This window comes from Manacus vitellinus, unplaced genomic scaffold (assembly GCF_001715985.3).
Source record: "Manacus vitellinus isolate BGI_N305 unplaced genomic scaffold, ASM171598v3 scaffold_37_pilon, whole genome shotgun sequence".
Classification (NCBI taxonomy): Eukaryota; Metazoa; Chordata; class Aves; order Passeriformes; family Pipridae; genus Manacus; species Manacus vitellinus.
Window position 1 is genome coordinate 6,209,556 of NW_021940517.1, and position 15,495 is coordinate 6,225,050.

Here is a 15,495-nt window from a genome sequence, read left to right on the forward strand (position 1 = left end):
GGCACTTCCTTTTCTGGGGTTATGTACTCAAAGGAGACATGGTAGATGAGGAGAGGTGTGAAGGGAAGGCACTGACACCCCACGGGAGGCTGTGGTCTGGAGGGGATGTGAGAAAACCCCTGTGGAAGGGGACAGTGATGTCTCTCTTTCCACTGACTGTCCAGGGAGGCAAGGTGACAAATATCTGAACCTCAGTGCACGCACTTTTGGGGTCTGCACCTAGGTGGCATGAATATTTCTCTCCTAGGTCTTTCTCTGGTTTTCTTTCTTAACCTGGTTGGTAAAAGGGGGTTGATGATTTCATACAGCCCTCAGGATCGTGGGTATCAGTTCTGGGCTGTTTTCCTATTCTCAGCTAGTCCTTTCCTCTCTACTGAACTTGATCTTACCACCTCTGTGAAGGATAACAAAAAATCCTTCTACAGATACATCAATAGCAAAAGGAGGGACAAGGAAAACCTCCATTCTTTACTGGATACGGGTGGGAATATTCCATCAAAGATAAGGAAAAGGCTGAGGTATTTAACGCCTTCTTTGTCTCAGTCTTCAACAGTAAGACAGGTTGTCCTGAGGACAACTGGCTTCTGGAGCTTGTAGAAAGAGATAAGAATCTGAACAGCCCCCTTGTAATCCAGAAGGAGACAGTTAGTGACCTGCTGAGCCACTTGGATCCCCACAAGTCTATGGGACCAGATGGGATCCACCCAAGGGTGATGAGAGAGCTGGCAGAAGAGCTCACCAAGACTTTTTCCATCATCTACCAACAGTCCTGGCTCACAGGGGAGGTCCCAGATGGTTGGAAGTTGGTGAATGTCACGCCAATCCACAAAAAGGGCCGTAAGGAAGACCTGGGAAACTCCAGGCCCGTCAGCCTGACCTCAGTGCCTGGCAAGGTTATGGAGCAGATCATCCTCAGTGCAATCACGCAGCACCTGCAGGATGGACAAGGGATCAAACCCAGCCAGCACAGGTTTAGGAGAGGCTTTGGCACAGGTTGGGTCTCAGTATTGCTGAATTGCCATCTTCCAAACTTCTGCCTTTTACTTCAGCGTATTTTTGCCTTTTCTTATTGATAATGTTCACTTGAGCCTTTGAGTTGTTATTACTGATTTGAAATGTTATTACTTTGGGGGTTACTTACCCCCTTTCCCCCATGCTCCCCCTTTTTTTTTTCTGGGTTGCTCTATGGTGATTGATTCAGTCCAGGTACAGGAGGCTCTCTATGGCTGAGAATTACTTGAGAATTACTCCTCCAAATGCATGTCTGTGGGGTCTCTCGCCTGTTTCTAGATGACAGTTAACTTTCAGGATCACGTCAATCATTCACTTGTGTTATGCTTCATAAAAGCGTTGGCACATGTTATTGCTTAAAAGCAATAATTGTAATTCAAATATGCTGGAATACTGTAAAATGTTTCAAGAGATGGTAGACCGTCCCTCATTTGCTGTTTATTTTTTCAGAGGTGCAAACACACTGGCAGTGATTCCAGAATCTTACATTTCTGTCATGTGTTAAGCTTTTTTCTTTGTGGGTAGGTGAATGATATTTATTTTCTTCAATTTCTTTTCTGGTGTTGGAATCACTTTGTATTCTCATTAGTCAGAGGGTGAAGGATTTTCAGCCTTGAATTCCAGTGCTACTGATAAATACCATGCTGGCAAATGCCCTAAGCTAAAATGTAAACTTTCTTATGAATTATTAAAGGTAGTGGTGTTATTCTATGAAGAATTAATTTATAAATAATGGTAAAGATTGACCAGTCTATTATTTCTTAAATTCAAGCCAGTGTGCAATAGTTATACTTTACTATTAATGCAAAAATTGCTTCCTTGTCTGTGCTATAGTTTCATAAGGATGGGACTTATCTCTCTGCTTCAAGTATAAATAATGGTAACCTGTGAGTGTATGGAATTTCTGCCATAAATGTGAGAAAAAGTGTGATTAAAAAATTTGTGGGCCATTAACTTTGTCTTATATTTTGAAGGGGGCAGTATTTAATAAAGTTTAATTAATAACACATTTGCTGTTTTTTATAAAATGGGACAGATTTCAAACCATATTTTTAGTCAATTTATTGCTGGCAAATGGTATCAGAATAATGATATTTTACTTTGAGGCTACTAAATGGACAACAATATGCCCAATATAGAAAAATCTGACCATGAGCTGTTATAATGGACATGAGTTTGTGGCCTGTAACTATATATATATATAAAATATATTTGATGTGCAGAGTACTATTTAGCTGTAGTCATACAAGTAGAATTTTAGGAAGAGAGGAAATAAGGTAAATATATTAATGTTTACAGTATGTAAAGGCAATTATATAGCTGCTTTCTGCCTGGTGATTTTTTTTTCATTACTGTTTTTCCAGTGTGGGTTGTTTTGCTTGATTTGGCTGGTATTTTTGGCATTCACATCAAGCTACTGGAGCTTACCTGATGTCACTATCTGTAGAGAGTGGGTTATGAAGGATGCATGCAAGGAGGGAGCCCCAGAGGGCAAGATTAAGGAGGAAGTTTTAACTGTTTTTGTTGCTGTCTTTGAGATAATGATAATGTTCAGTCCCTCAAAGTGAAGTGTACATACTCAGTTCCTTATGACAGTGTACTGCAAGCATGTTATTCAGAGTACTGGATACTTCAAATTTGCTGCAGTAGTTTGTGCCCAGTATGTTTATATGAACTTATATTCAGTGGCTGAAATTGCACATTTCTAGTAAGTGTCACTGTAAGACAGGAGGAAAGATGGCAAAAGTGACATTTCGTTCTTCAGTCCTCTTCATAGAATCCTTGTCTCATGTGTTCGTTTAGTCCAGAATCTCAGCATTGGTCTCAGACTATTAATTCCTTAGCTTTGTTGTCTCTGTACAGATTTTCTGAGAGAGCAGTCCAGTTAGCTTCAGTGATTTTTGAGTTTCCTGGGAAGAGTTTGGTCTGACTTATATCACCCAATCAGAACTCTTTCTCTGGTATGGCTGTATAAAATATAGCTTTGAGTGGTTGACAGAGTAACAGTTACTGTGTTCACTTACAGAAAATAATTATTTTATCATCGAAAAGAGGAATTTTAACATTTTCATGATATTAACAGAATAAAATATCTTGACATATGTCTTCAGAATGTTTCTGTGGCATCCAATGTGACTTTGCCTCAACAAACAACCCCAGGAGGGCATGTTTTTTCATGCTGGCAGCTATGAATTGTATATTAATTTTTTAATCAATCTTCTTATGGCATTTAGAAAGCAGTTACTTTGGTTGCTGTGATTGAGGTCAGAACTCACTGATGGTACTTGTGCTGCACGAGGTTTTTGTATGGTCTTATGAATTTTCACTGTAGACTTTCAGGCATTTCTGTTGTCATGGGAAGCTGCATCATGTGGGGGGGGGTTGTTGGCTTTTGGGCATGTATCTGAAGCCATTTCCTTATAGCCTCAGTTCTGATATAAACTTGTCCTCTGGGAATTAAGATCCATTCAGCTTGTATAAAACTTTCATATGCAATATCATACCTTTTTCCTTGCTGTCTACTGAAATGTAAGGGCAGGCTCCAGATTCTAATGAAGATTCTCTTGCCTTCATGTATTAATAAGACTCGTGTGCTTTGATGCTTGGGATGAGGTCAGGTGAATAAAGCTGGACTTAAGTCTTGTTGCCTTAGAAGTGTCTGAATATCTACCATTTTTCCAGTGATTTTTGTCTTGCTTATCTTGCTGCTTTGTTTTGCCTATTTGGAGACATGACAGATTAAGATAATAAAATTTGTTCTGTTGTTTCCCAGCAAATGCACTGGTAACCCATAAGATCCTACTATTTGTAAAGCATATTTTTAGTTATTTAATTGTCTAATTCTTTGTAAGACGGAACTGGTAAACAGGGTTTTAGCTGAGAATTAGAAATAATGGACTTTTGACCTCTTAAAAAGAAAAAAGTGAGGAAGAGGTCGACTGAAACTACCATAGCCTTGAGACTAAAAAAAAAAACCTCAAGAAACCAAACAGAAAGCAAGACTATCATACTTAGTAATGTTCAGTCTTTAAACCTGAGTTATCTGATACAGTATTTTCCAAAATTTTGGAAAGTACAGCCTCTCTTTGGCTCACCTACCCTCATATGGCCACTTGAGTTTGCAACAGCAGGTTTCCTCCAGGAGAATGATTGTAGTTATTCACTGAAAGTGCTTCCATTCACTCCTGTACTGTGGAGGAATGGAACCCGTCTTGGCAGCTGCTGGTGGTGGTACTTTGGGGTCTCGCTGGTTGACAGCCTTTGTTTAAAAAGTACTGTGAATTGAGGTGTACTCCAAAAGAAGAAAATTGTCTTACAGATCACACCACAATGACCAATGAATTGCAGTTTGGTGTTTCTGAAGTATGAACCCTTAGGAACAGGTTTCCTGCAAAAATATAAATTGTATCAATAATTAAAGACAATACTATTTCTGTGTGTATAAGGTCAAATCAGTTACAACAATTATTTTTTTTCGTAATATTAAAGAAATGGATGCTTGCAAAGCAGATTTGCCTTTTGGTTTTCTTTTGTTCCCCCCAAATTGATCTTTTTTTTTTGGGAAGTATAATTGCCTAATTTCCTGGGATTGCTATGTAACCTACTGATGTTGCAAGTGTCTGCTTCATTGTCTTTTTCCTCTTTCTTCCCCCTGCCCCCACAAAACATGCAGGAAGTAATTTTGGCACTGCGAAGGATCTTGCAGAAGAAATAAGGTCATTAACATCTGAGAAGGAGGGACTGGAAGGACTACTCAATGAACTGTTGGTTCTGAGTGCCAAAAACATCCGAAAGTTAGAGAGAATTAAAGATGATTACACCAGACTGAAGGAAGAACTTGAGCAAGGAGAGACTGCCTTTGGTAAGTAGTTCACAGGCTGTTACAACTTTTTACTCAGTCCAGAACTCCTGGAAGTGTGCTGGGTTTGATGAATCATTCTGCTTTTTACAAAACGTACTGAATGTCCTGAGGAAAGTTTGACCAGGACCTAGATAAGCAGTATGCTCAATGTCTTCTCAACTGTTTCCACTGGAGTTGAGGGAGGCTTGTGGGAGAAGGGATATTACAGCGATATACAACTTTTTGAAATCTCTCTTAGCCCAGTTCTCAAAACCTTTATTTTCTAAACCGTTTTTATCATAGTGATGATGGTACTGTGCATGCATTCACATACAGAGGAACATGTAGTCTTTGATGCGGAAGCAATAGGTGTAGCCAGCTGTGACAAAAGGAACATGTTTACTATATACAACTAAATGTTTCTTGTGTACATATATACCATATTTGGTGGTGGATCTGAACATATGAAGTGGAAGGGATGCCTGATTCTGAAAGCAGGAGTTTTCATAGCAAATTTAAGTTTGAGAGAGGGTTTAAACAGCTTGCAAAATGCTGCTCTCCTATAACTGTAAGCACTATGCTTGGGTTGTAGTGTCATGGTGGAAATGGGGAGGTTGTCTGCAATTACTGGGCAAGTTATTGACAAATGAGCAAATAGCGAGGTCATTCCTAGACTTTGCTTACCCTCTTGTCTGCTGTACTCTTTCCTGAAGCTAAGCAGATAAATGGCCTTAGTGCTTGCTTAAATGAAAAGACTGAGTAACATTTGACTGCCTGCAAATGTACAGTTACTATAGTTACTTCCATAGGTATAAGTATAATTCTGAGTTACTTTAAAGCTCTAGGGGTTTGAAATGTCTTTTTTTTCCAGGATCTTATGAGTACTATTTCCAGATCTTACGGTTAGTATTTCTCCGTACCAAGTGGATAAGAAGAGCTATCTTAGAAACAAAAATATTTGTAGGCAACTGGATACATCTATGACTGTTTTAAAAATGAATAGAACTTTATATGTATACACACTACTAGATAAGAACTTTTTAAAATCTAGATAAAAATTTTAAAAACTATTCCTCAAATTTAGTGCATTGTGATATAAACCCACAAATGCACATCAGGCAATGCTTTCTCTTTACTTGGATTTGCAGGAGAGTTGAAAAGGGTTCTAACCTTCTAATCAGTCCATTTTGTTTCTCTTTTGTTCCTAGGGCAATTAAACTTCCTATAATTCACATTTACTTCTCATTTGTATTTTTCTTCAGCAGGGTTTTAAATAAAGCCTGTACAAGACTTTTGCTGAAGCAACAGAATTTGTAGCAGTTCAGACTCTTTTCTTTCCCTGTTGCATTTATGTAGCAGTAAGGAGATGTCTTCTTGATCTGATACACTATCCCACAATTTAAGAAAATAAATTTCAAAATACTGAATGTTTGCTATGGGGATTGTTGTTTTAATTTATTGTGACTCTATAGGCATAAGGAGAAATTTATCCTTGTGTAAAATAAAACTCTGTCAAGCAGATACTAGTCACAGATACATAAATTGAAACATAAAATATTCCTTTCTTCTTGTTCCTGCCCCCTTTACATGTGATCTACACAATTTTCTTCTTTAACAAATGGAAACTCACTTAGGTTTGAGAACACTAGCGTGAGTTTGATACCATCGCATTTAACAGAATATGAGCCTTCTGATGCACTCTGGAAACCAGTATGCAGTTGATGTCTTGAAGATGGCATGCACCCTTATGAAATCAGTGTTATTCAGCACTTTTATGTTTAGAGAAAAAAGCGTAAAGAGTTGGAATACAATTTTTCTACCATTTGTTTTTGCTGTTTAAAAGAACTGGAGGTAAGTGTGTTGACTTTGTCTGCACTGTGAAAGGTGGGATTTGAGTTGGGGTAGCTGAGCTGACTTACTTCACAGCCTCAGGCTTGGTGTTTTGTTTATGCCAGTAAAATCTGTGTCGCTGTGGAGGAAGGCAGTTTTGCCTTTTCCTTGCGTTCCTGCCCCAGCCCGTACACCAGGTCAGTGTAGACAAGAAACCTGATGTGAGCTAGGCATTAGAATGCCCGTGTGGCCCACTACTGTGTGGTGGAAGCACCAGCATCAGCATGAGGGGTTCAGCAGGTCTGTGGGACTTCTGATGGCAAGGGGTGTTGACCCATTGGTTTTGGTGACTGTGAATTTTGGGAGAGTATAGCATGGCAGGAAAATGGCTCCTATGATGCTTGTTCCTTGAGCTAGTACGGCACCACAGGTTCAGTTGCTCTGTGCTGTGAGTAAAATTAGTGTGAGTTGTATCACTGCTGGTGCTGCCTATTCTTGGTTAGTTTGACTTCCTAAAGCTACAAGCCAGAGAGAGAAATCCTTTCTCCATCTAATTGTACTAGCTGAAGATGTTAATGTCCTCTCTGTTTTTGTTAATATCTGTCTGCCCAGCATTTATTAGCTTGACCTGAAGGGCTCTCTGACTGAAACAGCAAAAATGATCAGGGCTAGGCTGGCTGATCTGTGTCCTGGTGTGCAGTAGGGATTTGCCTGTGATTGCTTCTTGTGGCAGACTTGTGCAATGCTTTAGCTTTGCTATGAAATAAGTGTCTGTCCATAAACTAAACATAGTCCAATGAAAGCGATATGGGGAAAGAGGTCTCTTGATCTTTATGGAGTGATCAGGGAAGGGGGAATGGCTTCACACTGAAGGAGGATAGACTTAGATTAGCTTTTAGGAAGACATTCTTTATTGTGGGGGCGGTGAGGCACTGGAACAGGTTGCCCAGAGAAGCTGTGGGTGCCCCATCCCTGGGAGTGTTCTAGGCCAAATAGGACAGGGCTTTGAGCAACCTGGTCAAGTGAAAGGAGGGTTGGAACTAGATGATCTTTGAGGTCCCTTCCAACCCAAGTCTTTCTATGATTTTGATCTTTAAAGGCTTATCTCATTTTAACTAAGTCAGTGGGTTTAGAAGTCCTTCACTTTAGAAAGGGGATGCTTTATTTTCTTTAGTAAAGGTAATCAGATCAACTAGAGCTGTTATCTCCTCAGTCTTGCTTATGAATTGTTTCCAGGGTGTAATCCTATACTTTCCCTGCCTCAGGAGTCCTCTCTCTTTTTATATAGCACCTCTGCCTGGCTATTCCTGTACATGTCTATTTCTACATCATCTACATTTTGAATTGTTATGTTTCGTGCCTGTGAGCTTCTTCAAAACTTTTTTTTTTTTGAACTGAAGATAATACTCCTTTGTATGAAAAGCATTAAATAAAAAAAAATTAAATGCTAAAATATGTGCGTATGTTTGTCTTTCTCTTGTGTATAAATTGGTCACCTACTTTTTACTTCACTAATAATTGTTGATTTCTCACAGTAATGCAGATATAAGGAAGCAGACGTCAAGGGAAGAGACTTAATCACACAATAATCAGAGCTGGAATTTTAAATAGGACACATCATTAGCATGTTAATGAATTTTCTCACTCTGTGCCAGCTGCCCCAGTATAAAAGATATTGCAGATGTAGTGCAAAAATCAGGCTTGGCTTATTGCACTGAGAGCTGTCAGTGCTCCCTGTAAAGGAAATTTGACAAAAAGTCCTTTTGTATTTTTAGAGATGCTCAAAAATGTTTTTCCCATTGGATAATAGAAGCATTGACAAGTAACGCTATGTATTAGCATTTTAGGATGAATAGTACTAATTTGCCCTTTAGACTTTGACTTTCTTCTGAGGGCATTAAAAACGCTTCTGTAAAAGTGATCAAATTTTATTGTCATTTTATAGGTAGGAAAGCCAGACACTTAGAGGTCATGTAATTTTACCTGAAATGGTGGTGAAACAGTTTCCCAATTGATGGTCTAGCATCAGTACAAGTCCTGATTGAATCAATCACTTGCAATAAATAGATGTGAAATCAAGTGATACTGTGATTTTGTGTGAGCTTTACATTCTTCTAGATGGTAGCCTAAGACATAATGGTTCTGGGGAAATTGCTGAAGGTCTTGTACTTGATTGTTGACCTGCCTTATAAAGTCAGAAGGTTCTTGTATGGCAAGGAAGAGAACTGCTTTATAACCCGGAAAAACCAAACTTGTGTTCCAGACAAGTGAAGCTTGATTACTTGCCTGTCTGCCAAACTGTTGGGTTGCACTTACAAGTCCTGGCTTGTGTTGATTGGCATTTGTAACCCAGGGCTGGAAATGAAACATATCCTCTTGTTATTATTACCAGTACTGATCGGCAAGTTTTCCTACCTCGTCTGCTGAGTTCCTTTTTTGGCCGCTCTCAGCCTTTTTCTGGCCCTATTACACTTTCGGGAAACCATTTCCTAGAAAGTAGTGGATGTATGCACAAAACCAGGGAGCACCATGTTTCCTGATCAAATTGCTAGGCTGTGCTTGTCAAGTCATGTTAAGTAGAGTTTCTATGCTGAATTAATTTCTAGAGGAAATATAAAATAAAGGCTTTCATGCACATGAAAATAACTTTTTAACCTGTTTTAAAAAAACCCTCTTGTTTGAAGGCTGATACTTCAGTCTCTACTGCTCAACTTTTGTTGGCATCCTTGAGTTTTATTGTCTTAGAAATTGCTTGTGTAAGACCTAAAGCTCTTACCAGCCTGCTTGTACAGTAAAGCTTTCTGGAATTGAACAGATATATTTATTAAACAATGAACTAGATGTAGCAAAGGGGTTTCTTGGGAAGCTGGAATTTTCTTTCATGCTCAGTTTTTCTTTCTTTTGTTCAGTACTCACACTGCATGCTTGCACAGAATGTCTTACAGCTTTTTGTCCTCATAACAGAGGAGAAACCTATCCTAGTCCATTTTTTTAATTTGCTTTTTTAAAAGAATATATCTGTGTTTTGGCCTAGCTACTTAGGAATAAAATGTGTTCAGAATGTACTTTGAAGAATAACAAAAATTATTCTAATCTTTTTGCAGTCATTGTTTCAAAAGCTGCATTTTTGACTGTTATAGAGGATGCAATTAATTAGTCTAAAACTTATTGTGTGGACAGCAGAAACCACTAGTGGTGCTGCCTAAAGTAATGCTGGCTGTTGCATACTGAAATATTTATGAAAAGCAGGTTCTGTGCTCCATGTACAATTGCAGGGGATGTGATTTATCAAACTGTTAATGACCATTTACTGCAAAGCATTTTTATTCTCTTTCAAAGACACATTTTTGTTCTGACAGGTTCAACAGTGAAAGTCTTATAATAGAAACACTAGAAGCACATGCAGTGTGCTTCCCACTGGGAAATTTACCTTTTGTTTGTTTGTTTAAATATTTGTTTTTAATAATAGCTATTATATAAAAACTTCTCTTTTTCTTTTCGTAACTGATTTTTGTAAAGCTTTTTGAAAATGTCTAAAGATTGTTAACAACTTTACAGCATTTTTAATTGTTGCAAAAAATACCAACTCAGGATCTGCCTATGACATGACCAAAATGATTCCGTTTTTTACTTCAGTGATTTTTTCAGGTGGTATTTTTAATTTTCTTCCTCAGTGCTAGTTTTTCTGCACCAAGTAGGCTTTTCATATTGTTTCTGTAGTTTGTGTCTGAGCAATTATCTGATTTAAAACTGAAAAGCCAAACCTTTTGATTGCTTCTGTTTAAATAAATCATTAAAGGAGAACCACATAGTGTGTAACAGATGGGCTTCCATGAGGAAGAGGCTGCTCTGAGTTTCACTGTGTGACCACTTCTAATTTGTGCAAGATGATTATGTTCTGCATGTCATACCTGTGTGAAACGCTTGTTGTCATTAAAGTGAGTGGTGAAATGGAACAGCTTATTGCTTGTGTCTATGACCATCTCTACTTAAATAGTGATCTTGTCAGATTTAGCCAGCATTCATTCTATTTAGCTTTCACAGGAGGTATAAACCCCTCAGTGGTGATGCAGGAAAGGGACTGGCACTGCAACTGGTATCATCCTTTATTCTGAGCTGACGTTCATCCGATACTCCAAAGTAGTGCTTGGCAACCTTCTGTTGGGCAGCATGTAACAGTCATGTCCACATAAGAAAAGCAAAGGATAAAACAACAACAACAAAACCCCCAAGAAGCCCAGTCTTGTGGAGTTCCTTTTGTTTTGTCTTGGCCAAATACAGCATGAGTAATTACACTGCTCATTAGTACTGCTCTCCGCTGTTTCATTTGAAAAATTGGAGTTTCTGCATTTACATGGACTTGTACTGTTATGCTTATTCTGTGCTTGTTTGTGTTTCATTGATTGTGTGAGCATAAGTAACATTTTTAAAGCAGTTGGGATCTTTTAGGTTATATATACCCATATACATCTTTTGATCTTATAATTCTGTAATGGTAGTAACTGCATATCAAATTGTTGTCAAGTTTTGAGGATCACATTCAGAATAATGATTTTCATTCCACATCATATCTATTAAATATTATTTAACTTTTCAGTAGTTGAAGGGGAGGAGGAGTTTGTGTGTTATGGAATTGCCTTTTTTGATAAATATTATCAGTAGAATTTAGTAACATATAAAGAATCAGTTCTGCTAGGCATTTCCTGTAACTAAAATCTCGAATAAGTTTTTATTTCAGATGTCTATTTTTGTCAGGATTGAAAAGATTGGAAACCAGTCTGTTTAAGCATAATTAAGCTTGCCATATGCCTTGAGTCACTTGTAATTGTGTTTCTTGAAATGGTGATTATAAAGGTCATCTTGTCTGATGGTGTTCATTTAAATATGTAAAATACTTTGATTTTCACTTGGAGGATAGAGGTTTAGTTTGTATAAATGTAGTAGAGGTATTAAATTCTGTATAATTAGATGCAAATATGTGTAATGTAGGAAATATGAAATATGTGTTCAGGCAGCTTGAACTGACACAGCAGCTTGGTTCAAAGACCAAGTCTTTTGGTCAGGGCCTTTCTATGTTGATGCTCAAAGATGAGCTTCTCTTCTATCTCTTTCTTTCGAGATCTGGTGGTAATAACTTTATTGAAATGGTTTATATATCTATGTAATGCTTTATAGACAGCAGTATGACGTAATTGCACACAGAATAATAACTCCTGAAGTGACCTAAAACTAGTTTTGCAGTCACAGGGGACTTATATACCAGCTGCAAGAAATAGAGCTTGGTCTGAAGTTTTACTCTAACTCTCTTCAGGGAAAATGAAAAATTTCATCTTTAACTAAGATAAGCATAAGGAAATCAAGGTTTTGTAAGTTTAGTGCCACAGAAATGTAGAGTGTCTCTGCTTTTTAGTTCAGCTTCTTCAGCTGACTGCCTTGCAACAGAATAAGTATGAAGAAGCAACACAGATGAGTAAATTTGGAATAACTGTGGAAGTGTTTATCACCAATTTTAATCATTCTTCATTAGATTCTAATTCTACAGCTACCTCTTCTGAGATACTGGGCTCAGATAAATTTCACAATGTTTGTTTTCCTTAGTGACTATAGCTAATTTCGGAAAGAATGTGGTGCTAAGATACCAGAAAGCTAGGATTAAAAAACAGAGAAAAAATAGTGTCTTCTCTTCATTGGACAGATGGAACAGGTTCCCACATGCAATTCAAACTACTTTAGCATGACACTAGCCCTGGTGACGACCAACAAACATTCTTGCAAGTTTGCCACTTCTATAGTTTGAGCAACTCATGTTATAAAATTTGTTTTATTTCATTGTGTAACCCCTTTCCTGATAGTATACAGGTACTGTTTCTACATGTTATATGAAGAGAATTCTAGTTTTGGAGGAAAGATATTGCATGTGACTGGAGTTGTTCAGAAGCAGGCAGAAAGCTCTGTCTGGTGGTGGAATGCCTAGAAGACGATCAAGAAAGTGATGACCTATGTCGTTATGCTTAATAGATAGGATCAAATTAATTTTCAAAGAAAGGTAAATACTACTTTCCTTGTCTCACAGACAAGGTAGTGGAGTTTTGGGTTCTGTTCATTTTGCCGTTTCAGGTACTGCCTGTATGTATTTGGTCAGGACCTGTTGGATGGGATTACAGCATGTATTTGACAACTTGATCCTGAAACGTTAATAAGTTGGAAGTACAAAACCAGTTTTTGGTCTCTTAAAAACCTGAAGCTTATTGAAAAAGTCAATGAACAGTTGGTCTGGCATTCACAGGTTTCTTTAAATTACATTCTTTTTGTTGTTATTAATGTCATACAAAATGGTTTTGCTTTGTTTTCTTTATTTTTTTTGACATTGTTCAAGTTAGATTAACATGGTCAGGTCCCAGAAATGTGCAAAGGGCTCTTTAGGATACTTTGCCTCATTTAGCTTCCTTTGAGCATGAGCATAGAGATGGATAGAATATTTAAGAAATAGTGTCAATTTGTTTTCAAGTAGTACTTCAGTGAAACCAGTCTCAGGCAGTTATCCTTCCAAATACTCAGAATTTCTGCAGATTTAAGATAAAAATAGTACAGCACTTTATTTTCAGTTAATGTTTCAGATTTTATTTGATTTTTCTGGCTATAAGCAAGAAAATGTTGGTTTGGGTCATCTGGGGTCACTGATGTAAAATCGATGTCCTAGAACAGGGTTATACCACTGCAGAGTGTGAAAATACTGTTTAACCTTTTAGTTGCAGGTATTTTTTAGATGTATGTATTTTGATTCAAAATCTTAGCACATGAATACATTTCCACCTAAAAGTTTTCATGGAAGGATTTTGATAGTATGCAAGTCTAATTCTGTGCTTGCATAAATACATGCAATTTGTAAAGAATTGTACCTCCTTACATTGATGGTAAATTCACCTCACTGACTGAAGAAAAAGTCAGATATTTATTTTTCTGAGGCATTACCTTTAATCTTTGCTTTGATATTGACTGGCAATATTCAGATACAGCACCTAGGAGTATGTACATCTAAGCAAAAGAACCCCCTAGGATACCATTCCATTTGGAATACAAAATGTCCCTTGTGAAATACAGGTTTGTTTTCTCCAGTTCTTGTTCCTCTTGATTGTCAGATGCAAAGTAATTTCTGCATCATTCTTTCTTGCTTTATTGGTTTAAGGCTTTCTTTGAGGTATTTGCAAATACAGTAGTAAAGACACAAACTAAATGAAGGTTTCTGTAATTAAGATACTGTAAAATAGGGACGTTATCAACCTTGACTGACTTTTTACTTAATAATTATATACTTACAGTGAATGAAATGACTGTCTGCTGGATAGGTTGTTACTTCAATTACCACAGAGTTCCAATCATACTGCAGGCTATATAACCACAGATATGTGGAAGTATAGCCAAATCTGGCATAATGGATAATAATATTTATCAAACGATGGGGAAGTATAATACCTGATGATAAACCCAGAATAAACCCACTGAAATTGTAATCCTCTCTAGAACAGCTGGGTTTTGTCCCTAAAATTAGTTTAATGCTACATGTATTATCCTAAAGAAGACTTTACAATAGAAAACTTCTTCCAATTGTCACCTTTTACCAAGATACAAAAGCAGAAATGCAGAGAATTTAAATGGAAGAAAGAGAGATTATTTGTTCTGACAATGATTCCCCAGAGAAAATGTATTTTCAGTTCTTGGGTTTCTTCTCTTAAGCTTTTAGTCTTTTTCTGTACTTCCATTAAATCCTAACTGATTACTCTGAGGCAATGGAAATCTTATTATTTAGAGCAGAGTTAAATACTTTCTAACTCCTGTTCAGGAACTGAAAGTTTTCATCCAAGAATTTTTCTCCTCTGTCCTTGGAGACGTAAACTGGAGTAAAAGGCAGAAAACCAAAGAATTGCTAATGCCTGGAGTTAGGAGCTGCAACTCCATGTGTCCTTCCAGTTTGATTTCTCTTCTTACTCAAGCAGGAACAGAGAGAGTGTGCTCATGATTCAGTTGATTTGGGCCACAGTTTCCTTGTATGAGGACTAGAGGTAATCACTGCTGCTGTTACAACTCTGTTGTGAGGTCTGTGGTCTGCAGACTCAATACTTAAACACGGGAGACGGTAGTGGCAGGCTGTAGTATAAGGCCCAGGGATTTTGTCACCTATAATTGTGAAGAATTTGTGGCCCATGTGCAGCAGGTGCTCGCGATTAGTATTATTTCTGAGTGCCTGCTAGAGTTCAACTGATAGGCTGAGATCATGTAAGAAATGTAAGAAATACATCAAACTGGATATTCAAAAGATTACTTTTTTGTTGCTGTGTTTGAACCCTAGTTTTTTTCTTTATACAAAAATATTTAGTAGACAGAATATAATTGAAGCTTTGTATGATGCTAACTGAAAAGAAGATTCAGTCATCGTATTTGTGGATGATATCTTTGGTTTGATGTGTGTGTTGAAGGCTTGGGTAAAGATAAACAGGCATGTTTGCCAAGCTGCATAAGATTAAACAGTTCATTACCTGTTGGAATTATCAACTGGAAGACACCTTGCATAATTTGGACTACAACCTTTATATGCTTTTGACTGGACTATTCCTCTTATCTAGTGAAGTGCATTGAAATATAATTAACAGTGTGAGCTGGCAATGACAGGCTGAAACTATGTGTATTTTTGTGCAGATAAACAATCCTGTATCTGGATCAGAAGTCATAGTAACGTTTTATCTACTAATTTTTTCCCCGGTTCCTGTGTTCTAAAACATTGTACAGAGAAAAATTATCTGTGCTCAGTGCCAGAG

At 37.5% G+C, this 15,495-nt stretch overlaps 1 protein-coding gene across 1 annotated transcript in view; it reads left to right on the forward strand.

Annotated features, from left to right (window-relative positions):
- The window catches only part of DISC1 (DISC1 scaffold protein), a 172,853-nt gene that overhangs the window by 70,931 nt on the left and 86,427 nt on the right, over nucleotides 1-15,495 (forward strand). Inside the window, exon 9 of the mRNA XM_018077458.1 lies at nucleotides 4,685-4,873. Coding sequence (XP_017932947.1) covers nucleotides 4,685-4,873 — 189 coding nt within the window. The remainder of the gene's footprint in view (nucleotides 1-4,684; nucleotides 4,874-15,495) is intronic.